At 44.4% G+C, this 23,033-nt stretch overlaps 2 protein-coding genes across 9 annotated transcripts; both read left to right on the plus strand.

The window, feature by feature from the left end:
• The first annotated feature begins 862 nt into the window (after positions 1–862).
• Positions 863–23,013, plus strand: LOC115789353 (complement component C7-like). 3 transcript variants are annotated; one of them, XM_030742733.1, is made up of 18 exons: positions 863–1,043; positions 1,212–1,264; positions 1,484–1,559; positions 1,932–2,073; positions 2,186–2,330; positions 2,435–2,573; positions 2,898–3,026; positions 3,149–3,392; positions 3,546–3,659; positions 3,756–3,922; positions 12,040–12,268; positions 12,433–12,604; positions 12,891–12,978; positions 13,077–13,209; positions 14,470–14,661; positions 14,838–14,934; positions 22,457–22,638; positions 22,724–23,013. In XM_030742733.1, the coding sequence occupies exons 1-18, from the start codon at positions 879–881 to the stop codon at positions 22,900–22,902; spliced, it is 2,646 nt and encodes an 881-aa protein (XP_030598593.1). In that variant the 5' UTR covers positions 863–878; the 3' UTR covers positions 22,903–23,013. The 3 variants fall into 3 exon arrangements, 1 of the variants encoding a protein (XP_030598593.1); XR_004020687.1 differs by lacking the exons at positions 863–1,043; positions 1,212–1,264; positions 1,484–1,559; ... (12 more) ...; positions 14,838–14,934; positions 22,724–23,013 and adding exons at positions 14,987–15,323; positions 15,636–21,944 and having other exon boundaries at positions 22,457–22,596; XR_004020688.1 differs by lacking the exons at positions 863–1,043; positions 1,212–1,264; positions 1,484–1,559; ... (13 more) ...; positions 22,457–22,638; positions 22,724–23,013 and adding exons at positions 14,987–15,323; positions 15,636–21,944; positions 22,257–22,450.
• On the plus strand, positions 3,929–12,004 carry LOC115789352 (uncharacterized). Of its 6 annotated transcripts, none has more exons than XR_004020686.1 (3): positions 3,929–11,288; positions 11,371–11,434; positions 11,533–12,004. XR_004020686.1 is itself a non-coding variant. In XM_030742732.1 (3 exons), the coding sequence occupies exon 3, from the start codon at positions 5,046–5,048 to the stop codon at positions 10,941–10,943; it is 5,898 nt and encodes a 1,965-aa protein (XP_030598592.1). In that variant the 5' UTR covers positions 3,929–4,337; positions 4,420–4,483; positions 4,582–5,045; the 3' UTR covers positions 10,944–11,576. The 6 variants fall into 6 exon arrangements, 3 of the variants coding, with proteins under 3 accessions (XP_030598592.1, XP_030598590.1, XP_030598591.1); XM_030742732.1 differs by having other exon boundaries at positions 3,929–4,337; positions 4,420–4,483; positions 4,582–11,576; XR_004020684.1 differs by having other exon boundaries at positions 3,929–11,434.
• Positions 23,014–23,033: the final 20 nt, after the last annotated feature.

A 23,033-nucleotide genomic window follows, 5' to 3' on the forward strand; every position in this document is an offset into this window, starting at 1 on the left:
TATAACTGTGACTTTAATTGTTAGAAATTCCTGAACACGTGTGGTGATTTGCTGTGTTTATTGCGACATTATAGGATTTCTTATTTTACTAAAGTGTTAACTGATTTCCACCCGGCAGCCATGCTCCACCTACTGGAAGGCTGAATGAATGCAGCTTCGTGGGCAGCTGGGAATAAGGAAGCTCTGCAGTCAGTGTGTGTGTCTGATATACAAAATGAGTCTGTTCCGTTTTCTGACCCGTAGTGAGTACCTGCTTGTGTGAGTGTTCACTTCTGTATCATGTCTGTAAAATTCATATATCCGCAGTAGGGGCTCGACACACAGGGAGCGACGTCGCTCCCTGTGTGTCGAGCCCCGAATCCAGTCAGACCATTCCTGTCGTCAGGTGGTGGTTTTCTAACTGGATGCGATCCGGAGAGGAAGCTTTTGCTGGATTTAGTGCTGATAAAGAAAAGGGGAATTTGGGGGGGTATTTTCTAAAACAAGTGAAAACAAAGTGGCAAAAGAATAAATGGGAAAAGAGAGAAGAGGAACACAGTTTCATGACTGTACATTTTTGATCAAACAATATTTTGATCAATAAGGCAAACAGAGTTAGGATAAAGATGCTCTTTCCTCGTGAATTATGCAACAAAAAAATGTTTTCAAATGTGGGTATAATGTGACCTTTGGCTAAATGATGCTGACGCAGCTTGTGGCGGCCTTATCCAGGATAAACAGTTGTGACATAGCTGCTCCTGTTATACAACGGGACCACAGTTCTTGTTCCCAAAAGCAAACAGGATTATCACATAATAAACACAGAGAGAAAAGAGCAACACAAAGCGTGGCTTAAAAAAAACACATGGAGCGGAACACCAAGTCTCTGTCCATGACTCATGAATCTGGTTGTTCTGATTTCATGCACGGGAATTTCTTCAGTGAGGGAATTCCTGAGCTCAACCAAACCCTCAACCAAACCCTCCCCAGCTGGTTATATAAGCCAGAGTGCTTTTGTGCAAGTCCAGAGAAGAAGGCTGAACTCTGAGGAGCACATCATGAAGGTAAACGCTCATCAGATTTAGATTATACCTCAAAATAACTGGGTGGTATTTTCTGGCTAATCCAGGATAACTAATTTCTGGGGCAACCAAGGTCATTTCTTAATGTAAATAATGAAAAATGAGGCGTTTTTAGATTAAATAAACCTTCTTCCACCTTTCTGTTCACAGTTGAATTTGGCTGCTGCTTTCACATTGTTACTTTCCTTCATCTCACCTATTTGGTAGGTGGCTATCTTACTGTATGGTATAATTCTTCATAGCATTAAATATGTCTCTCTTATCCACATTCCTATTACATAAGGTTGCACTGTTTGTCAGAGGATTATGGTTCTGACCTCTCTTTTCATTATCAAATGTTGTTCTACTATCTGTTAATTCTAAATAGAGTGATATGACATAACTGCTTTGTAATGAATACAATGCCCCATCCTCATCCTCAGGTGTCAGCAGCCTGTAAACTGCAGATGGGGACCTTATGGAGAGTGGTCTGAGTGTGACGGCTGCACGAGTACAAAGGTACATCAGCACGTTTCCCTGTGGTTACAGTGTGTTACTTTTCACACTTAAGCACGCGAGTGCCTGGGTATCGAATCTCCAGCCCCAAATCCAGTCCAGTCTCAACCTAAACCCACAGACTGTATATAAAAGATGGATGTCGCCAACATAATGTCAACCACTAATTTGTGAAGTCATGCTGTGAAACCCCAAGCTGAACGTCATACTGCCATTTTGAAATTGGTACTGCAAGTGGAAATAAAACCCCAACTTGCATGCTTGACTGATTCAGCTTACAGATAAACAGCAACTGTAGGAGGGGCCTATGTGAGATAGCCAATTGGATATTATAAAGAAAAACAGTATTCATGCTTATAATCGCTTCATTTATAGGTGCGATCTCGGCATGTGGAGGTGTACGCTCAGTTTGGCGGTGTGCCGTGCTCAGGAGAGGCCACTCAGACACACATGTGTGCCCCACAGAAAAGATGTCCCCTAGAAACAGGCTGTGGAGACAGGTTTCGCTGTACCTCTGGCAAGTTGCAGAATAAATACATAATATCGCAAATAATTCAAAAGTCTTATTTTTATCTAGTGTCTTGTGTTGCAATGTGGCGAGAAACCTCTTTCCTGAAACTTTCATACAGGTCAGTGTATCAGCCGGTCTCTGGTGTGTAACGGAGACCAGGACTGTGAGGACGGTCTAGACGAGCGAAACTGCAACGAAGGCAACAGCCAGGTCACGTGTGACATCGACAAAACACCTCCCAACTCTGACTTCACAGGTCGAGGGTAAGTAACTACAACTGCCAACCTCGGGGGTGTGATTGTAGCTCAGCATATGATTTTTGGGTAGGAGAATATATAATATAATGTTTTTGTGTCATGTTTTGCAGGTACGATGTGCTAACAGGGAAACTGAGAGCAGGTGTGATCAACACTCAAAGCTTTGGAGGGCAGTGCAGGAAGGTGTTCAGCGGTGACCACAAAGTCCTTTACAGACTGCCACACAGCATCCTCAGATACAACTTCGAGGTTAGTCGAACAAAAACCTGCAGTATTCACAAAAAATATAGGTTGGTGAGCTGAAACCAATAACAGCAGCAGGCTGATTTTATTCACTCTATTCTGATATCAAGTAGTTGCAGGAAAAGGTTCACTAAAAGCAGCACATTTTTTCTGTAGGTTACCATTTGAAGAAAAGTCAGTTGTCTGCAGAAAATTCCTTGGAAATCCAGACTGTAGTTGTTGAGTTGCGAGCTGACTGAACAACACAGAGCTAAAGTGACGAGTTGTCATCACAGCTGCCGCTCTGATTTGAGCAAATCCTGAACTCCGATATCTTTGCCTTTGCTGCAGGTGACGGTGGACAACGAGGACAGCGATGAATCCTATGAGAGCTCTTGGTCCTACGTGCAGCACATCCAGGCCAACGCCTTGGTGGGGCACGACCGTCGCACGTTTCACAAGGAGGTTACTGAGAACAAGGTGTTTATACTCAAACAATTCTCTTATTCCAGTGAGATGAATAAACTGAAGCTTGGCCTACATCAGTCTAGGGGCTCTGTCAGCAGTTTGCTCACATTCTTCCTTCCATATCTATCACCCAGGCCTCCAGACTTATCATCCTGAAGAATAAAGTGGAGCTGGCCCAGTTTCAAAACTCTGCCCCCGAATATCTGACTCTGGCTGAAGGCTTCTGGAAGGCCTTGTCCTCACTGCCCTTCACCTACGACTACTCAGCCTACCGCCAGCTGCTCCAGAAGTACGGCACACACTACCTCTCTGAGGGCTCACTGGGAGGCGAATACCAAGCCTTGTTGGAGTTAGACCGTCAGACACTCGCTTCAACCAGTAAGAGCTTTTGTATTAATGACACCGAACATTTCAAGAAACTTAAAATGATGCAGGTGCGTTATAGATAAAATGGATTCCAAAAACTGTTGTCCTTGTCGAAGACTTAAATTGCTCATAGCCAGTTTTTGATCCTGACTTGTTTGTGTAAAGGTACAACAGATATAGAATACCAGAGGTGCTGGAGGAAAGTGAAGCGCCGTCTCTTCAGGAAGAAGGTCACAAACGTCTGTGAAAAACTGACAAAATCTTTATCGAGCAGCCAGAGTGAGTGAAAGGTTTCACACTAAGAACCACACGTGCTGTCCCACAGAGCGTCAAAGAAACCAAATAAACAAATTAAACTGAACTTGCTCTCTACAGGAAACAGTGTTACCAGGATGCCCATCAAGGTCAACGTGTTTGGAGGAGATCTAGGATTCATTGGTGCTCTGACTGTTCTGGATCTGGAAAACCCAGAAGCTAACGGAGAAGTTTACGATAACTGGGCCTCATCTGTCAAAGACTTCCCCGAAGTCATAAACCAGAAGGTATAACAGTGGGCATGCAAACTTTTTTCTTCTGTCTTTTCTTTGTTTTGTTGTGATACTCCATCCAGTTCAGTGACTCTTTACTTGGAGCTCTAACAGATAGACTTAAAGGACGGGGAAGATCAGGGTTTGGGTTTAGTGAACTGTTTCCACACAGGAATTGACTTTTCTCACATGTAGCACACAACTGGAGACAGTCTGCATCAGATGCTGTAATTGACACCGAATTGTCTTGGAGTGGCCACAGGAGGCGGTGTGTGTGGTGGAGAGGAGGTGAAGGACCAGCAAAAGGGAATTAGGTTTTATGGCCCTCACCTGCTTTCTGTTGGCATGCGTTGCCTCATTTTCGTTTGTTTGGTGTGGCGTGGTGTCCGGTTTCCCCGTGGCTTCTTTTTCCTTGTTGGATGTTTGCTTGGTGAGTTGTCGGTTTGAATTTTTATCTTCGTTTCTTTTGAATTGTATGGATTGTATTTAAGGATTTTATTGTTTATTATTAGTCTTAAGGTGACGGGCAGCCTTATAGATGATCCGTAATATAGCACCCCTCGGTGACGGAACGAGGTACGTTTGCCTTTTGTGATTTAGTTGTTGTGATAATTGTAAGTTTCCTGTTGATGATGTATTGTAAATAAATTGTTTTTTTTGTATCTGTTTTTAAGTTTTCACGGTGCACAATGAAGTGGAAATAAAGAGTTGAAGCACCTGTCGAGACTCCCGTTTATTGACCCAGGGGCAGCTACAGTGAAAACTCGACCATCGGAAGAGTAAGGCTTCAGCTAAGAAAATCAACGTTATTGCACAAGTATTTGATAACGGCGGTCCGGCCCAGTGTACGCCCCTTTCGCGCACCGGCGAGCTCAGCCAATGGACGGTATTTGTTACGCTTCTAGTTCAAGCGAACTGGGTAGCGATACATAAGAGACTGGTGATAAAGCCTATGATTAAGTGCTTAATGTTTAGGGTTTGAATGTGTTTTATAATGTATTCCTTTTCTCCTTTTTGGGGTTGAAGGGTAAAGTTATATTGATTAAAATATTTGTAGTTTATTGTTGTGGTTTAATGTCGAATTTTAGTATTGTTTGGTGAATTTGGAAATTGTAAACTAAAGGGTAAATGAGGTAAAATGTCCGTTAAAAATCAAGTTCTAGATAATACTGCCGACCAACCAAGCAGGTCCAGCTCCCGTCAAAGAGTTTTGACCGAGAAGGGTCAGGAGCTGCGTAGAGAGAGAGCCGAACAACATGAAAGGTCTTTTATGAAGGAATATGATGTGTGGAAACAAACAGCTCGAGATTCCAGGAGGAAATTGAAGCGATTTTGTACAGTGAATGACCTTAATGTAATCCAGCAGAATTTAAAAACTAATTATGATTTAGTATGTCAGTCCTATGAGCCCATCAGGCGTAACTGCACTGCCACACCAGACATTATTAAGAAAATGGATGCTTGTGTTTCTCTCACCACCGAAATCGGCGAACTTGTAGTTAAAAGAAAGGAAACTATTGAAGAAGTTTTTAATGATGAATTGGAGAAAGAACGAGTGAGGATGACCCTAAATAAAGGGGAGTATGGGTCCATTTTTGGAGGTACAGATACAGAGACTGTGATTTCTGAAATGTCGGTAGCTTGTCCTCCTTCCTCCCATTCAGTGGTTTCAAGTAAATTAGCAGAGGCTGAGGCAGAGTTCGCTGTTAAGGTGGAACAGGCAAAGGCGGTGAGAAAAATTCAAGCTCAACAAATGAAAATGTGCAAATTGGAGAATGAATGGAAATTAGAAGAAGCGAAGATGCTGGCTGAAATTAAACAGAAGGAAGTTGAAATGCGTTTCAAACAAGAGGAGGAGAAGCTGCGGTTAAAACAAATAGAAGCAGAAAATGATGTGGAGGTGGCAGTGGCGCGTTTGAGGGCTTATAGGGATTTAGAAGACGGTTTGAGGAATCAGGGAGAAAAGGGTGATCAAGGAGATATCCGGTCTAGTCACCAAGGGAAGGATATCGGGGATCCATCAAATTCAGGGGTTGTACCGCTTCAATCTCAACAGACATTAATCGGAGTTAAAAATCAGGAGACAGCTGACTTAGCTCAAGCCATTGCGGGTTCCTTGAGCATGTGTCACCTGTCTCCCCCCGACTTGGCAACCTTTTCCGGGGACCCCTTGAAATTTATTGACTGGAAGATCTCCTTTATGACTCTTATTGGTAAGAAACCCCTCCCAGTCTGTGAAAAAATGTTATATTTGAAACATTACCTTGTAGGGGAGGCACGCAAGGCTGTGGAGGGATTTTTTTATAGAAATTCTGAGGATGCCTATCACAGTGCTTGGACATTGTTAGAGGAGAGATATGGAAATCCATTTATCGTCCAGAGAGCTCTCCGAGAAAGGCTTATGAAATGGCCTAGGATCAGTGAAAATGATCCCTTGGCCCTTAGAGATTTTGTGGATTTTTTAAAGGGGTGTGCTGAGGCTATGCCTTATGTCAAGGGATTGGACATTTTGAACGATTGTGAGGAAAATCATAAATTGCTTAAGAAGTTACCGGAGTGGATTGTACGTAAATGGGGTAGGTTTGTTGTTGATGAGTTAGATGCATCCGGTAATTATCCAGGCTTTTTGCATTTTGTGGATTTCCTGCAAAAGGAGGTCCGTATTGTATGCAATCCTATTGTTTCCCCTTTCTTATTGAACTCTAAGGCAGCGGAAGATAAGTCAAAGCGAGTCAGTACCTTTAATACGAGCTCTCAAAGTGATGCCCCCCCTTTTGAAACAAATGTAACAAATGGTTCTAAATCAAGAATATCTTGTTTGGTTTGTGAAAATGAAACGCACAGTGTAGCAAGATGTCCCATCTTCGCAGAGAAAACAATTGATGATAAGAGAACCTTTATTCGAGAGAACCGACTCTGTTTTGGTTGTTTGTGGGGGGGGCACGTTATGAGGAATTGCAGGAGGCGGCACACGTGTGCTACTTGTGGACGGCGTCATCCAACCTGTTTGCATAGTGAGAGTGACAATTCGTCTGCCACAGCACTGGAGCCACACCTCTCTCCGGGGGTGGATGACGCCGGTCAGGAGGTACGTAGTGTATCGTCTCATGCTGTGACTAAGGGCCTTCCTTCCACATCTAATATCGTGCCAGTGTTCCTGTCATCGGTGGAAGAACCACGTAGGGAGGTGCTCACTTATACCTTACTTGACCCACAGAGTGATACAACCTTTATCTTGGAGGATTTAGTTAGCAAGTTACATGTAAATATGCAACCAGTACAATTAAAACTGAGCACAATGACAGCTGTTGACACCGTGATTAAAAGTGGGATTTCACATGGTTTGCAAATTAGAGGAGTTCATTCCGAAGCCTATACTAAATTGCCTAAGGTTTATTCGAGGGATTTTATTCCGGTGGATAGATCTCATATTCCAACTGATAGTACCGCTCTGCAGTGGCCTCATTTGAAGCATTTGGCCGGTAAGCTGTTGCCATTGCAAGAATGTGAAGTTGGATTGCTTGTGGGTTATGATTGTACGTCAGCATTGGTACCGTTGGAGGTTGTTAGAGGGGGTGAGAACGAACCCTTCGCGCAAAGAACGGTACTCGGATGGAGTATAACCGGGTCCTCCAACCCACATTTCGATCGGCAAGGAAATCAGAGCTTTGTGCATCGAGTTACGGCAAGAGAGGTGTTCGCACCACCCGGTAGTGATATTCTTAAGGTTCTTGAGTCGGACTTTAATGAGAAGTCCTATAAAGATCAGTGCGTTTCTCAGGAGGATATGCTTTTTATACAACTTCTCCGTGATAATATATGGCAAAGAGAGGATGGACATTATGAGCTCCCCCTGCCTTTTAAGAGTAATATACCCCCCATATTGCCAAATAATAAGGGCGTAGCTATTGCTCGTTTACAGCATTTGAAGAGGAAACTAAGGGCTAATCAGCAGTATTATGATCATTATCAGACCTTTATGGAGGAGATCCTCAAAAGGGGTAATGCAGAGTTAGCCCCCCCACTATGCGAGGGAGAAGTAGTGTGGTATATACCGCATCATGGTGTATACCACTCGCATAATCTGGAGAAGTTGAGGGTGGTTTTTGATTGCTCAGCAAGGTTTCGGGGAGTTTCATTAAATGATGTTCTATTGACTGGTCCTGACTTGATTAACTCTTTGATAGGAGTCCTTTGTCGCTTTCGGAAGGAAAATGTAGCTGTGGTATGCGACATCGAAAGGATGTTTCATCAATTCTTTGTCCCCCCGGCAGCGCGGAACTATTTGAGGTTCCTGTGGTGGGGTGGTGCAGATCTGGAAGCGGAACCGCAAGAATATCGGATGACAGTTCACCCCTTTGGCGCTACTTCATCCCCTGGGTGCGCTAATTTTGGCCTCAAGTATCTGGCCCAGAAACATACGGTGGATTATCCTTTGGCATCGGCTTTCATTGAGAAGAATTTTTATGTAGATGACGGCCTAACTAGTGTTCCTTCTGTTAAGGATGCAGAGGATTTGATTATAGAAGCACGGGAGTTATGTAAGAAAGGGGGCCTACGTCTGCATAAATTTAACTCAAACAGATTGGAGGTACTGGATTGTGTTGACGCTTCTGAGAGAGCGACGAAGGCTGGAAGCTTGCATCTTGGTTTAGATGAGCCGTTAATAGGACGTGCTTTGGGCATCCAGTGGTCAATAGAACAAGATAGTTTTAGTTTTGATGTAAACCTTAAGAATCAGCCTTCTAGTCGTCGTGGCATTCTCTCAGTTATCGCCTCTATATACGATCCGCTCGGGTTTATTTCCCCCGTTACCTTATGCGGAAAGCGTATTCTGCAGGATTTGTGTCGACAGGGTGCTGGATGGGATGAGCCTCTTCCTGAGGATTTAGGCTCTCGATGGGAGGAGTGGAAAGGGGACTTGCCCAAATTGCAAGAAATTATAATACCCAGATGTTATCATCCGCCAGAATTTAAATCTATTGTTCGGATAGAGTTGCATCATTTTTCAGACGCCAGTAGCGTCGGTTATGGCGCATGTTCATATGTGAGGTACATTAATAACGACAGAGAGGTTTACTGTAGCCTAGTGATGGCTAAAGCAAGAGTAGCACCCACGAAGCTCCTGAGTATACCTAGAATGGAGCTTTCTGCTGCTGTGGTTTCCGCCAGAATGAGTGCCATGTTGAGGGTTGAACTGGAAATGAAAATCGATGAGGAATTTTTTTGGACAGATTCCCAAGTGGTATTGGCCTATATTAATAATGACGTGAGAAGGTTTCATGTATTTGTGGCAAATAGACTCCAAGTAATAAAGGGAGAAACAAACTGTAGCCAGTGGCATTTTGTTGATACATCTGAAAATCCAGCTGATCATGCCTCCAGGGGTTTAAATGCTTCTGGCCTTTTATCAACTAACTGGATGATGGGACCAAGTTTTTTGTGGCAGCATGAGCTGAAGTTAACATCCCCTCCTTCCGCTGTGCTGTTGGTGCGTGATCCAGAAGTGAGGGCAGCACAAGTGAATGTGGCGATTACAAGCGATTGCGATGATATGCTTGATAGGTTGAGCCGATTTTCCTCTTGGATACGGCTCCTTAAGGTGGTGGCGAGAATCAGGAGGATGACATCCAGACAAAGGCATGATAGTGATCACATTACGGTAGAGGAAATTGAGAGCGCGACGGAAGTGGTAGTTAGACTTGTCCAGCAACAAGCCTTCTCCGAAGAGAGAAGAACGTTGGAGAAGGGGGATAGTCTTCCCCACTCCAGTCCCCTTTTTCGTTTCAATCCTATTTTGGATAAGGGAATTCTTAGGGTTGGTGGGAGGTTGAGGCAGTCATCTCTCAGTCAAGGGTTGAAACACCCAATTATTCTTCCTAAGAGTTCACACATTACCGAGCTTGTGCTTCTTCATTTTCATGAGAGGATTTGTCACCAAGGTCGAAGCCAGACTCAAATGGAACTTCGAGCAAATGGGTTTTGGGTCATTGGTGGGAGTAAATCCACTGCTAGGTTGATACATCATTGTGTGACTTGTAGGAAGCTTCGACGTCCGGCAGAGGAGCAGCAGATGGCTGAGCTCCCGGAGGCACGGGTGGAGGCCTCAGCACCATTCACATATTGTGGGATGGACGTGTTTGGTCCCTTTATTATTAAAAGGGCACGCACGGAACACAAGAGGTACGGATTGATTTTTACTTGTCTTTCCTCAAGGGCTATTCACATTGAGACGTTGGAAGATTTGTCAACGGATGCGTTTATAAACGCTTTAAGATGTTTTATCAGCCTCAGGGGGGCTGTACGTCAGCTTTATTGTGATCATGGCACAAATTTTGTGGGGGCTAGGAACGAGTTTAAGAAGGCTTTGAAACAGTGTGATCCCAAGAAATTGGAGGCTTATCTGGCAAATAAACAGTGTGAATTCATTTTTAGTGCGCCAGCGGCGAGTCATGCGGGTGGCGTTTGGGAGCGGCAAATTCGAACCGTGCGGAATGTTTTGAATGCCACGCTTTGTGTCTGTCCAGGTAGGCTCGATGATTTCTCACTTCGAACACTCTTTTATGAGGCTATGGCTATAGTGAATAGCCGCCCCTTGAATGTGGACGGTATCAATGATCCCAGATCATTGGAACCTTTGACACCTAATCATCTTATTTTGATGAAGTCTCAGATTGCCCTTCCTCCTGCTGGGAAATTTGTAAGAGAGGATGTATATGCAACGAAACGATGGCGACGAGTGCAATACTTGACTGAGCAATTTTGGGGACGCTGGAAGAGGGAATATTTATTGAATATTTCCCTGCGTCAGAAATGGCATAAGCCTCGGCGCAACCTTAAAACAAACGACATTGTCATCGTCATTGAGGATACACTTCCGAGGAATCAGTGGCAGTTGGGGCGAGTGGTGGAGACCATTCAAGGAACTGATAAGTTGGTTCGTAGGGTTAGGGTTCAAGTCACAGATCGGAGGCTGCATGGGAAATCGGACCCCCTTTTAGGACCGTCATCCTTGAGAGACCCATCCAGAAGTTAGTGTTGTTGCTCGGAAATGAATGATTGGAAAATTTGATTCCTTATTTTAGTTGTGAGACAGTTCGGTGTCAGAGTTTTAACTGTTTGTGAATCATGTATAATTCGATTGATTATGAATTTATCGTGGTATGATTGGGGGGAGTGTAATTGACACCGAATTGTCTTGGAGTGGCCACAGGAGGCGGTGTGTGTGGTGGAGAGGAGGTGAAGGACCAGCAAAAGGGAATTAGGTTTTATGGCCCTCACCTGCTTTCTGTTGGCATGCGTTGCCTCATTTTCGTTTGTTTGGTGTGGCGTGGTGTCCGGTTTCCCCGTGGCTTCTTTTTCCTTGTTGGATGTTTGCTTGGTGAGTTGTCGGTTTGAATTTTTATCTTCGTTTCTTTTGAATTGTATGGATTGTATTTAAGGATTTTATTGTTTATTATTAGTCTTAAGGTGACGGGCAGCCTTATAGATGATCCGTAATATAGCACCCCTCGGTGACGGAACGAGGTACGTTTGCCTTTTGTGATTTAGTTGTTGTGATAATTGTAAGTTTCCTGTTGATGATGTATTGTAAATAAATTGTTTTTTTTGTATCTGTTTTTAAGTTTTCACGGTGCACAATGAAGTGGAAATAAAGAGTTGAAGCACCTGTCGAGACTCCCGTTTATTGACCCAGGGGCAGCTACAGATGCCTTAATCTGCCTGGGTAAAGAGTGCTGTAGGTAGAGCTCACTCACGCACTGTGTATTTTCTGCAGTATTCTCACATCGGCTGGCAGGGTAATGTCTGATCCAACTGAGCTGCTGTAGAAAATAGATGATTGGATGGATGGATTTGTATTCTTAGATACAGTCCTTCCAGATAATATCTAGTAATAATTTATGCTCAGGGCTGCAGTGCAGTGTGGAAATGCTTATAAATTGCTGGTTATGGATTAGGCTTGTCTTCTGTTATACACTTGCAGTAAATGAGATACAATTTGGTTTCTTTCCATGATTAATGATCATCCTCCCTGAAGGGTTTTTGTTTATGTGTCTTTTTAAGTCGCTTCTAATTCATACGTTCTTCCTCCATCCACATGCACATTCACACATTGTAAATCTGTATTTCAGCTGCGACCTCTGTATGAGCTGGTTAAGGAAGTGCAGTGTGCAGGACTGAAGAAGCTCCACCTGAAAAGGGCCACAGAGGAGTACCTGGCAGAGGAGCATCCCTGTCACTGCCGGCCGTGCCAGAACAACGGCCAGCCGCTGCTGACGGGCTCCGAATGTCGCTGCATCTGCCGCCCAGGAACCTCCGGACGAGCATGCGAGAATGGGGCTGTGATCGGAGAACAACCAGGTAGCCAACCGTAAAATACTGAAGTGTCACAAGGTCCAAACTTACCGATGTTTGGAGCTGATTGGATACAAATCTCAAAACAACTGTCGAAGTTTTATGTGCCGTCCAAACTCCTTCCCACACAAGACAGAACAGGAAACTGAACCTGTCCCCATTTCTTTTAGGTGTGATCCACGGTAGCTGGAGCTGCTGGTCTTCCTGGGGATCCTGTTCTGGAGGTCAAAGGTCAAGAACCCGGAGCTGTAACAACCCCGCCCCCAGCAGAGGTGGACGCCATTGCACTGGACTGCAAGTGGAACAGAAACCCTGTGAAGACTCGGATATTCAATACTTACAGTAGGGACATTTTTATTTCATCTATTAGGATAACAAATGTACATTGATCAATATAACGGTCAAAAAAAAATATGTATGTAACAGTTTAAAAAACAAAGATTTTCATTTATTTACATCTTGAGGCTAACAAAGTTCTTTGTGATGTTCTTGATGATTTGGCTCCAGTTATAGATTCTGAAGGGATACAACACAATGAAAACGTCCTTTCACAATATTATAAACTAATCCAGTCTAGTGACATTTGCTTCAGGAATATCAGAGTTAACTGTAAACTGTTTGCTCTTAGGATGATGGAGCCTCAGTGCTTCAGTCTTTCTATGACTCCACCACAAACCTGTGGACCTCCTCCAAACCTCAGGAATGGATTTGTTCAGGTGAGGCTGTGCAGCTGATATTTATGTTAACGTCTGCTGCTGAGACGTATCAGGCTAAGGATGAATGAGCTTCTCTATGATTTATCTATTTTTCTTAGAATCCCAGAGATTTTTACCTGGTTGGAAACACGGTGGAGTACTCCTGCATAGACGGGTATTACCTCAGTGGAAACGCTGTCGCAACATGTGCTGGAAACCAGGAGTGGAGCGCAGAAGCGAGGGTTTGTGAAAGTACGTCTTCACGTTTTGTCTTTCTGTGTCCGATGGTTTCTTTGCAAGCAGGTTATTCCCCAAAACTACTGTGAAAATGTAACTACTGGCCAAGAAGCAAGCAACAAGTTTTTTTTGTGTGCCATCTGGAAATTTAACTAGTACTTGTCAAAGATTTCCCTGAAGTCAGGTATTCTTAAGACTTTGCAAATTCTCCCATATGTATAAGCAGATTCCTTCACATGGAGGAGCCTATCCCAGCTGTCATAGGGCGAGAGGCAGGGTACACCTGTACAGGTCGCCAGCCTGTTGCAGGGCTAAAACAGAGAGACAGACAACCATTCACACCTATGGGCAATTTAGAATCACCAATTCACCTAACCCCAGTAACTGCATGTCTTTGGACTGTGAGAGGAAACTGGGGTACCCAGAGGAAACCCACACAGTCACGGGGAGAACATGCAAACTCCACAAAGAGAGGGGCCCGGGCCAAGGCGGGATCAAACCCAGACCTTCTAGCTGTGAGGCAGCAGTGCTAACCACCATGCCACCATGCTGCCAGGAGGAAGCTAATGCAAATAAATACACTTAAATTGACTGAATTTTTTAAAAAGAGACCCAGTATAACAGAGACTCTAGACTGTAAAAGCGTGATCTGAAACCTGTTATTTTTTTTTATTTTTTTTTTGTAATGGCCAGCAGGGGGCGACTCCTCTGGTTGCAAAATGCCTTCTAGTTGTATAGAAGTGTATGGGAAGACAACCCTCAGTTTCCTTGCTCTGTGAAACCAGTTGAGAAACTTTCTGGTGACTTCATGGGCTCAATGGCTAGTTTAAATTCTTACTGAATAAAAGATGAAGTTAATTTTGTAAATTAGTATAATTACTAGGGCCAAAAAGAAGGATCATCCAGGTCATGCGCATGCTTGTTACCAGAGCTGCTCCTTGCTCATTACGAGTTCAAAATACCAACACACATTGGTGATGGTGAAATCAGCTGCTGTGCCAGCAGATCTCACCTCCTCATACTCCTCGCCTTAAAGTTGTATAACACTTTGACAAAGAGCACTTTTAACACGTCCTGATTTGTATCCACTTCAGTTTGGGGCATAAAGATGTGCTGAACAGGCACCCATAGCAGGAACACAAACCCTACGCAGCCTTTTAAGATGGAATAAAATCATTTCCTTCCAAGTTTTCCCATTGTCAGGAACTATACTGGAATTACAATATTATTGTATTTCTCACTTCCTGATACTCAAGTTTTCTCTTCCTGTTCCAGGCTCCACATGTGAGCTTCTCTCACTCAACAGTTTAGTTATAGCCACACCCACCAAACTGACCTATGACATTGGAGACAGAGTGTTCCTGTCCTGCTCCGAGGGGTCAACGATGGACAGGGAAGTGTCCGAGATTATGTGCAGTCCCAGTCTGCAGTGGTCTCCTTCTCCTGCTGATGTTCATTGTAAAGCGGGTAAAACACATTTCATTTGGTCTGGTTGCTTTTTGGTTGGGGGGGGGCAGGTGAGGTGCACTCAGTCTTTAGGACCCTTTTTTCACTGAATTTGTTTCCTGCTGAGTGGAAAACAGTCATGTGAAGATAATCTAAATGAAACAGCACTAATCCTGCTTTCTCTATCTTTCCCTCAGCCCCCAGAGCGCCCTCTCCTCCTTCCAGCCTGAAGTGTAAACTGTGGGAGACTGTAGGAAAGAATCAGTGCGTCTGCAAAATGCCATATCAGTGCACGTAAGCTGATATCCATTTCTGCTTGTAGCCCATTGTAAATGCTCCATGTATTTACAAAACCTAATTAAAATGCTGCTTATTGCTGTGTGTTCTGCCCAACGCAAAGGTTAAGAAATAGTTCATAATAATTCAGTGATAAAAAATGTCATAATTCATCTGCAGTAATTCATGTTAAAAAAGATGGTCATTTAGTTAAAAAAACTTATATAGTCAGTGTTGGTTATCTGTATTTTATCTTGAAGGTGAATTCTGAGGTAGCAATGCATTGTGGGTAGCGGAAGCAGAGCTTAGTGGAGGAAAAACGTTTGTAGCGAAAAACCTGCCAATCCATGCTTAAACTTCACCTCCTGTGTCCTAAATCTTTATTTGCACCTTCGAAAGCAATGGCTGTAAGTCTGATCTATGTTCTGGTTAATGTTATATGGTTATAAGAGCCGATTTAGAGATCGTTTTGTGAATGTGTTGATACCAGGAATTAGCCTTATCCCAGGGGCTCATTTTGCTTTGTGCTCTGTATATTAGCATAGCAACGATGCTAACGATCTAATTAGCATATGAAAAGATTGCTAAAATGCTGTTGAGCTTTAGTAACAGCCAAAGTTAATTCTTATGCATGCTTTCTGGCACTAGCAATTTTATTTGGTGCATTTATTTCACATAGCAAGAGCTGATGTATATTTTATTTTCTGTTTATATTCTAGTTTCACTCGACCTTGTTCATTGAGCTTTCAAGCCACAATTGTAAAGAATTGTAAGCTGTCAAGAAGACTGTAATAAAGGAGCAAGACGCTCGGTTCCTGGCTCATGAATATCGAGTTTGGCTTGCTGTTGATCTGCGTTAACATACACAGTGTATCCAACACGTAGTGATAACAGTACAGTGAAAAGCCAGATCAGCAGTTGGTGGAAAATAAAACCTACACCACAGCGATGGACAACCCGCATGAGGAGAAGGCAGAAGAAATGGCTAAATCTGAAGCTAAAGCCTCATCTATAGCTAGCTCCAGATCCAAACACTCCAGCTCCAGGCACTCATCCTCCAAGTTATCCTTGAGGTCCAGCGTATTGGAAGCAGCCATCTTTGCACGGGCCTCGGCTGAAGCCACAAACGCTAAAGCCTCCTATAGTAAGAAACAATTAGAAATTAAAAAACAACAGGCAAGTCTAGAACTGGATTTAAAGATGCTGGAGATAGAGAAAAAAGCTGCAGCTGCTACAGCAAAAGCAGAGGTTCTAGAAGCTGCCGCAGCTGCTGAACAAGACAAAGGAGAAAGCGCAAAGAGTGCAGTCCCACCGCAAGTCGTCAGACAGAGAACTATGGAGTATGTGCAACACCAAACTGAGCTGAAGTCACATTCGGCTAAAGGAGAAACACCTCAGGTTGAACCGGCATCAAACGCACCATCGTTCATACCAAGGAGCTCTGGACGAACTCCCTCTCCACCAGTGTTCAAGAAAATGTATGTAAAAGAGGAAGCTTTTAACGCACCAAGAGACTGTGACAAACCAAACAGTTGTAATGCTCCCCACAGCAATTACCCACCTATGGTCAACTTTGCTAAATTTCTTGCACGTAGAGAGTTAATCACAACGGGGCTTTTCAAGTTTGATGACACCCCTGAAAACTTTAGAGCATGGCAGTCATCATTCTTAAATGCAACTGGAGACATTGATCTCACATGTAGCCAGGAGTTGGATCTCCTAGTGAAGTGGCTCGGTAAAGAGTCCTCAGAGCATGTTAAAAGAATCAGAGCTGTCTATACCACTAACCCCAAGGCAGCCCTCCAGTTGTCATGGGACAGGTTAGAAGAATGTTATGCTTCACCAGAAGTAGTAGAAAATGCCTTGTTTAAAAGACTAGACAGCTTCCCTCGCCTAACGAATAGAGATAACGCAAAACTCAGGGAACTAGGAGATCTGCTCCTAGAGCTGGAGGTTGCTAAAGATGAAGCTTATCTCCCAGGCCTCGCCTACCTTGACACGCCACGTGGTGTTAAGCCCATAGTGGAAAAGCTGCCTCCAAACCTACAAGATAAATGGCTTCACACAGGCTCAAAATACAAACAAAAATATGAAGTGGCATTCCCTCCCTTCTCATATTTTGTTAAGTTTGTCCGAGAGGAGGCAAAAGCGAGAAACGACCCAAGTTTTGCAACATGCAGCAGCCAACCCTTCAACAAAAATGAGAGACCACTACTTAGACAAACTAGCTACAAATCTCCTCTAACTGTAAACAGAACAGAGGTTGCTACAACTGCTCCTGCTAGTACCAAAGAGGATGATCTAACACGTTATTGCCCAGTCCACAGGAAAACGCATCCTCTAGCCAAATGTAGAGCCTTCCGGATCAAACCACTGCAAGAAAGACGAAGCATACTTAAAGAACACAAACGGTGTTTTCGTTGTTGTTCCCCCATGCACACAATAAAAGACTGTGACATGAAAGTCAATTGTGAGGAGTGCCAAAGTGAAAAACATTGCTCTGCCATGCATCCTGATATGGTTCAGCAACCCCAGGCAGAAAACAAATCAGAACCAGAGTCTCAGCCCCAAGACAACACGCTACCCGAGGTAACGTCACGGTGCACTAAGATCTGTGGTGAAGGCTGTCCCCCACGTTCTTGCTCTAAGGTATGTCTAGTTCGAGTCTTCCCTAAAGGCCAACCAGAACGCGTCGTCAAAATGTATGCAATCCTTGACGATCAGAGCAATTGCTCACTGGCCCGTCCTGAATTCTTTGAGCTATTTGGAATCAAGGGAAGCCATCTGACGTACCATATGAGAACGTGCGCCGGTCTAACTCAAATGCTCGGTAGGAAAGCAGTGGGGTTCCAAATTGAACCAGTAGGTGAAGGCCCAAGTCTAGACCTCCCTCCTCTCATTGAATGTGATGAGATAGTGTTTAATAGAGATGAAATACCAACGCCTGAAGTAGCTCTTGCCCACCCTCACTTGAAACATCTGGCTCCTCTCATACCTGAGTATGATCCTGACGCCCAGATAGCGGTTTTACTGGGCAGAGACATCATACAAGTCCACAAGGCAAGAAAGCAAATAAACGGACCCCCCAGCGCTCCCTTCGCACAGCGTCTGGACCTGGGTTGGGTAATTGTAGGGGAAGTATGCCTCAACGCTCATAAGCCAACTGTCAATGTCTACAAAACGCACATACTCTCCAACGGACGTCCATCTCTCTTCCCTCCTTGTCCTAACAGCATCAACGTCAAAGAAAAACCATGCTACGGCGGGGAGCACAAGAATAGCGTCTTGAAGCATAGCTCGAAACCTGATGTAGCAGAAGAAAAGCTCGGAGAGAAAGTTTTTGAGCGCACAGATGATGATAACCAGCGTGCCCTGTCTTTCGAGGATGAGACCTTTCTAAGGATAATGGAAAAGGAAGTTCACCAGGATGAAAGTAATAACTGGATTGCTCCTTTACCGTTCAAGTCCCCGCGCTTGCCACTCCCAAATAACCGAGACCAAGCACTGTCTAGACTCAATTCATTGAGACGCAACTTGATCAATAAACCTCAAGTGAAAGAACAGTTCTCAGAGTTTATGGACAAGCTGTTTGAGAACAATCACGCAGAGATCGCTCCACCCATTGTCGACAATACTGAGTGCTGGTACCTGCCCATTTTCGGAGTATATCATCCCCAGAAGCCCGGTCAGATACGGGTAGTTTTTGATTCCAGTGCAGGGCAATGTGGTGTGTCACTCAACTCGGTACTGTTAACGGGCCCAGATCTCAATAATACCCTCCTCGGTGTGCTGATCCGGTTTAGGAAAGAGCTAATTGCAGCTACTGCTGACATCCAGCAAATGTTTTACGGATTCCTAGTCAGACCAGACCACAGAGATTATCTGAGGTTCCTGTGGCATAAGGACAACGACTTGTCAAAAGAGGTGCAGGAGTACCGCATGCGGGTGCATGTTTTTGGCAACAGTCCGTCACCAGCGGTAGCCATCTATTGCCTACGAAGAGCCATCCGGAAAGGCGAGACAAAGTTTGGAGCAGACACAACGCACTTTGTCGAGAGACATTTTTATGTGGACGACGGGTTGATTTCGCTTCCCACTGAGTCTGCAGCCATCGATCTGCTCAAACGCACATGTGCATCCTTAGCTGAGTCCAATCTTAAGCTCCACAAAATCGCCTCAAACAGTGTCTCAGTCATGCAAGCCTTCAATCCAGAAGATCTGGCCTCTGGCATCAAAGAATTGAGTCTCGGTGATGATGCTTTACCGGATCAGAGAAGTCTAGGGATGTGCTGGGACATAAACACTGACTCATTTACATTCAAGGTAGCTGTTAATGACAAACCCCACACCCGCCGCGGGGTCCTCTCGGTGATTAACAGTATCTTTGACCCCTTGGGACTAGCATCTCCAGTGACAATCAAAGGCAGACTTTTGTTACGCAAAATGTCAATTGGAGTTCAAGACTGGGATGCTCCTCTCCCTCAAGACAAAATGGACACATGGGAGATATGGAAAATGTCCCTCCAAGATCTGAGCAGCCTCAGAGTGCCGCGCTGCTACGTACCAGCCGCCCTTTCCAAGTCCACCTACACTGAATTGTGTGTTTTTTGTGACGCATCAAGTTGGGCTATAGCAGCAGTGGCATACTTGAAAACAGTCAATGCAGAGGGTCGATGCGAAGTTGGCTTTGTGCTCGGAAAGGCAAAACTTTCACCACAGCCAGAACCTACAATACCTCGCCTTGAACTCTGTGGGGCAGTTCTAGGAGTGGAGATGGCGGAGCTCATTCTGGAAGAACTTGATCACAAACCAAACGCTGTCAAGTTCTACTGCGACAGCAGAGTGGTTCTTGGGTATGTTTGCAATGATTCGAAACGCTTTTATGTCTACGTACATAATCGAGTTCACCGAATACGCCAGTCTACATCCCCTGAACAGTGGCATTATGTCACATCAGAGCAAAACCCAGCCGATCTAGCTACCCGGTCAGTACCTGCATCCCAGCTCATGGACACCATGTGGTTTAAGGGACCAGACTTCCTTTACAAACTACCTGAACCGGACACGCATGAATCATTCAAGTTGATCGAACCTGAAATGGACGCTGAAATCCGACAAGTTGCTACTTTCGCTACACAGGTTAAGCGGGGCAGACTCACGACAGAACGCTTCCAACGCTTCTCAAACTGGAACTCACTGGTACGCGCCATTGCCTTCTTAATTCACCAAGCTCGTTCTCACTCATCAAGCAACTTTTCCAACCATCCATGCAGAGGCTGGCATGGATGCAGAATTCCACACACTCCAGAGGAGCTGGATGCTGCCAGCAATATCATTCTCCAGTCCGTTCAGAAGGATGCCTTTCTTGATGAATATGCTGCTCTCCAAGCCAATGAAACCGTCCACAGCTCAAGCTCCATTGTGACTCTCGATCCCTGTATAGATGGAGGCCTCATCAAAGTTGGGGGTCGCCTCAAACATGCTTCACTGGACACAGCATCTAAGAATCCAATCATCCTACCAGGCAACCATCACGTGTCAAAGTTGCTTGTCCTTCACTATCACGCTAAGGTTGTGCATCAAGGAAGGCAGTTCACAGAAAGTGCAGTTAGGCAAGCCGGATTGTGGATTGTAGGATGCAAAAGGCTGGTCTCATCTATTATCCACCACTGTGTAACGTGCAAGAAACTCAGAGGAAAACTAGAGACTCAAAAGATGTCAGATCTCCCGCCTGAGAGACTCAACACATGTCCTCCATTTTCGTATGTCGGGTTGGACGTGTTCGGCCCATGGTCAGTGGTCACTCGACGCACGAGAGGTGGCGCAGCACAAAGCAAGAGGTGGGCAATACTTTTTACGTGTATGACCACAAGAGGTGTACACATTGAAGTCATTGAATCTATGGATGCTTGCAGCACCATAAATGCAATACGCAGATTCTTTGCGATACGAGGTCTGGCAAAACAAATGCGATCAGATAGGGGCACCAACTTCATCGCAGCAAGCGTGGAGCTTGGTATGACACAACCAATCAAGAACCCTCCCAACATTGTCAACTATCTCCACGCCAATGGTTGTACATGGGAGTTTAATCCTCCACATGCCTCCCACATGGGGGGTATCTGGGAAAGGATGATTGGGGTAACTCGCAGAATATTGGATTCTATGCTCTTGCTCAACAAACACACCCGTCTAACACACGAAGTGCTTTGTACCCTGATGGCTGAGGTATCATCAATTATCAATGCAAGGCCCTTGGTTCCGATCTCAACAGATCCTTCCTCACCATTCCTACTGTGCCCTGCAATGATGTTGACCCAGAAGCAGCACGTTCCTTCTCCACCGGGAGATTTTTGTGGAAAAGACGTGTTCAAAAACCAGTGGAAACAGGTGCAGGCACTCTCCAATGAGTTCTGGAGTCGCTGGAAGAACGAATATCTCAACACCCTCCAATCAAGGCGCAAGTGGCATAGAACACACCGCAATCTTCAGCCAGGTGACATTGTGCTGTTGAAAAATAATCAAGCACCCAGAAACGAATGGACAATGGCCATCGTCACAACCACTTTTCCAAGCAGCGACGGGAAAGTCAGAAAGGTGGAAGTGAGGACATCATCCCAGGGTGTCTCAAAGACTTATTTGCGCCCCATCTCAGATGTTGTTGTGCTCTTAAAGAATGAAGAGACTGATAAAAAGTAGTGGCATCAGTAATGCCAGGCGGGGAGTGTTCTGCCCAACGCAAAGGTTAAGAAATAGTTCATAATAATTCAGTGATAAAAAATGTCATAATTCATCTGCAGTAATTCATGTTAAAAAAGATGGTCATTTAGTTAAAAAAAACTTATATAGTCAGTGTTGGTTATCTGTATTTTATCTTGAAGGTGAATTCTGAGGTAGCAATGCATTGTGGGTAGCGGAAGCAGAGCTTAGTGGAGGAAAAACGTTTGTAGCGAAAAACCTGCCAATCCATGCTTAAACTTCACCTCCTGTGTCCTAAATCTTTATTTGCACCTTCGAAAGCAATGGCTGTAAGTCTGATCTATGTTCTGGTTAATGTTATATGGTTATAAGAGCCGATTTAGAGATCGTTTTGTGAATGTGTTGATACCAGGAATTAGCCTTATCCCAGGGGCTCATTTTGCTTTGTGCTCTGTATATTAGCATAGCAACGATGCTAACGATCTAATTAGCATATGAAAAGATTGCTAAAATGCTGTTGAGCTTTAGTAACAGCCAAAGTTAATTCTTATGCATGCTTTCTGGCACTAGCAATTTTATTTGGTGCATTTATTTCACATAGCAAGAGCTGATGTATATTTTATTTTCTGTTTATATTCTAGTTTCACTCGACCTTGTTCATTGAGCTTTCAAGCCACAATTGTAAAGAATTGTAAGCTGTCAAGAAGACTGTAATAAAGGAGCAAGACGCTCGGTTCCTGGCTCATGAATATCGAGTTTGGCTTGCTGTTGATCTGCGTTAACATACACAGTGTATCCAACACGTAGTGATAACAGTACACTGTGCATTGTCTTGTTTTAGGAATTCTCTGCAGCTGTGTGCCAGACTGCATGGAAGCCATAATAGGGTACTAGATGTTTGTAAGCTCGGAGCTCTGCGGTGCATCGGGCAGAACTTCGCGTTGGTCAGCGACAGCGAGTGTGGCTGGCCAGAGAAGAGGTTCACATCCTGCAAGGACTGCCTACCGGGGACAATCTGTCAAGGTGAGTCTCCTCTAGAAGATAAAAGCCTAAATGTATGTGGCTGCACCGGGACACTGTATATAATGATTGTGCTTTTCACTTGTAGAATCAGAGAGAAAATGCGTGTGCAGGAACGCATCAGAATGCCCTGAAGACTCTGCTCCACTCTGCGTGAGCTCCGGTGACGGCAGCGCTCACGTGACCATGACTGAATGTGAGGTGGGGGCCAGGCGCTGTGCCGGGGAGCAGGTCAACGTGACCAGCATTGACGCCTGCTCAGAATAAAAAGGGTGTTTTTTTTTTTCCCACTGAGCATTTTGATACTGTACATATACACACAAATTAATTTTAATCCAACGCATTTTGTATATTTGTCAACACAGATAGATGCTTGTTTTTTTATAGCTTGTTTTAGT

This window comes from Archocentrus centrarchus, chromosome 12 (genome assembly GCF_007364275.1).
Source record: "Archocentrus centrarchus isolate MPI-CPG fArcCen1 chromosome 12, fArcCen1, whole genome shotgun sequence".
Classification (NCBI taxonomy): domain Eukaryota; kingdom Metazoa; phylum Chordata; class Actinopteri; order Cichliformes; family Cichlidae; genus Archocentrus; species Archocentrus centrarchus.

Excerpts from the sequence above, each read along its gene's own strand:
- LOC115789353 (XM_030742733.1), top strand. The coding sequence starts at position 879 with ATGAATCTGGTTGTTCTGATTTCATGCACGGGAATTTCTTCAGTGAGG. Across the intron at positions 2,074-2,185 it reads CAGGTTTCGCTGTACCTCTG|GTCAGTGTATCAGCCGGTCT; the intron begins GCAAGTTGCAGA and ends ACTTTCATACAG. Across the intron at positions 22,639-22,723 it reads ACCGGGGACAATCTGTCAAG|AATCAGAGAGAAAATGCGTG; the intron begins GTGAGTCTCCTC and ends TTTCACTTGTAG.
- LOC115789352 (XM_030742730.1), top strand. The coding sequence starts at position 5,046 with ATGTCCGTTAAAAATCAAGTTCTAGATAATACTGCCGACCAACCAAGC.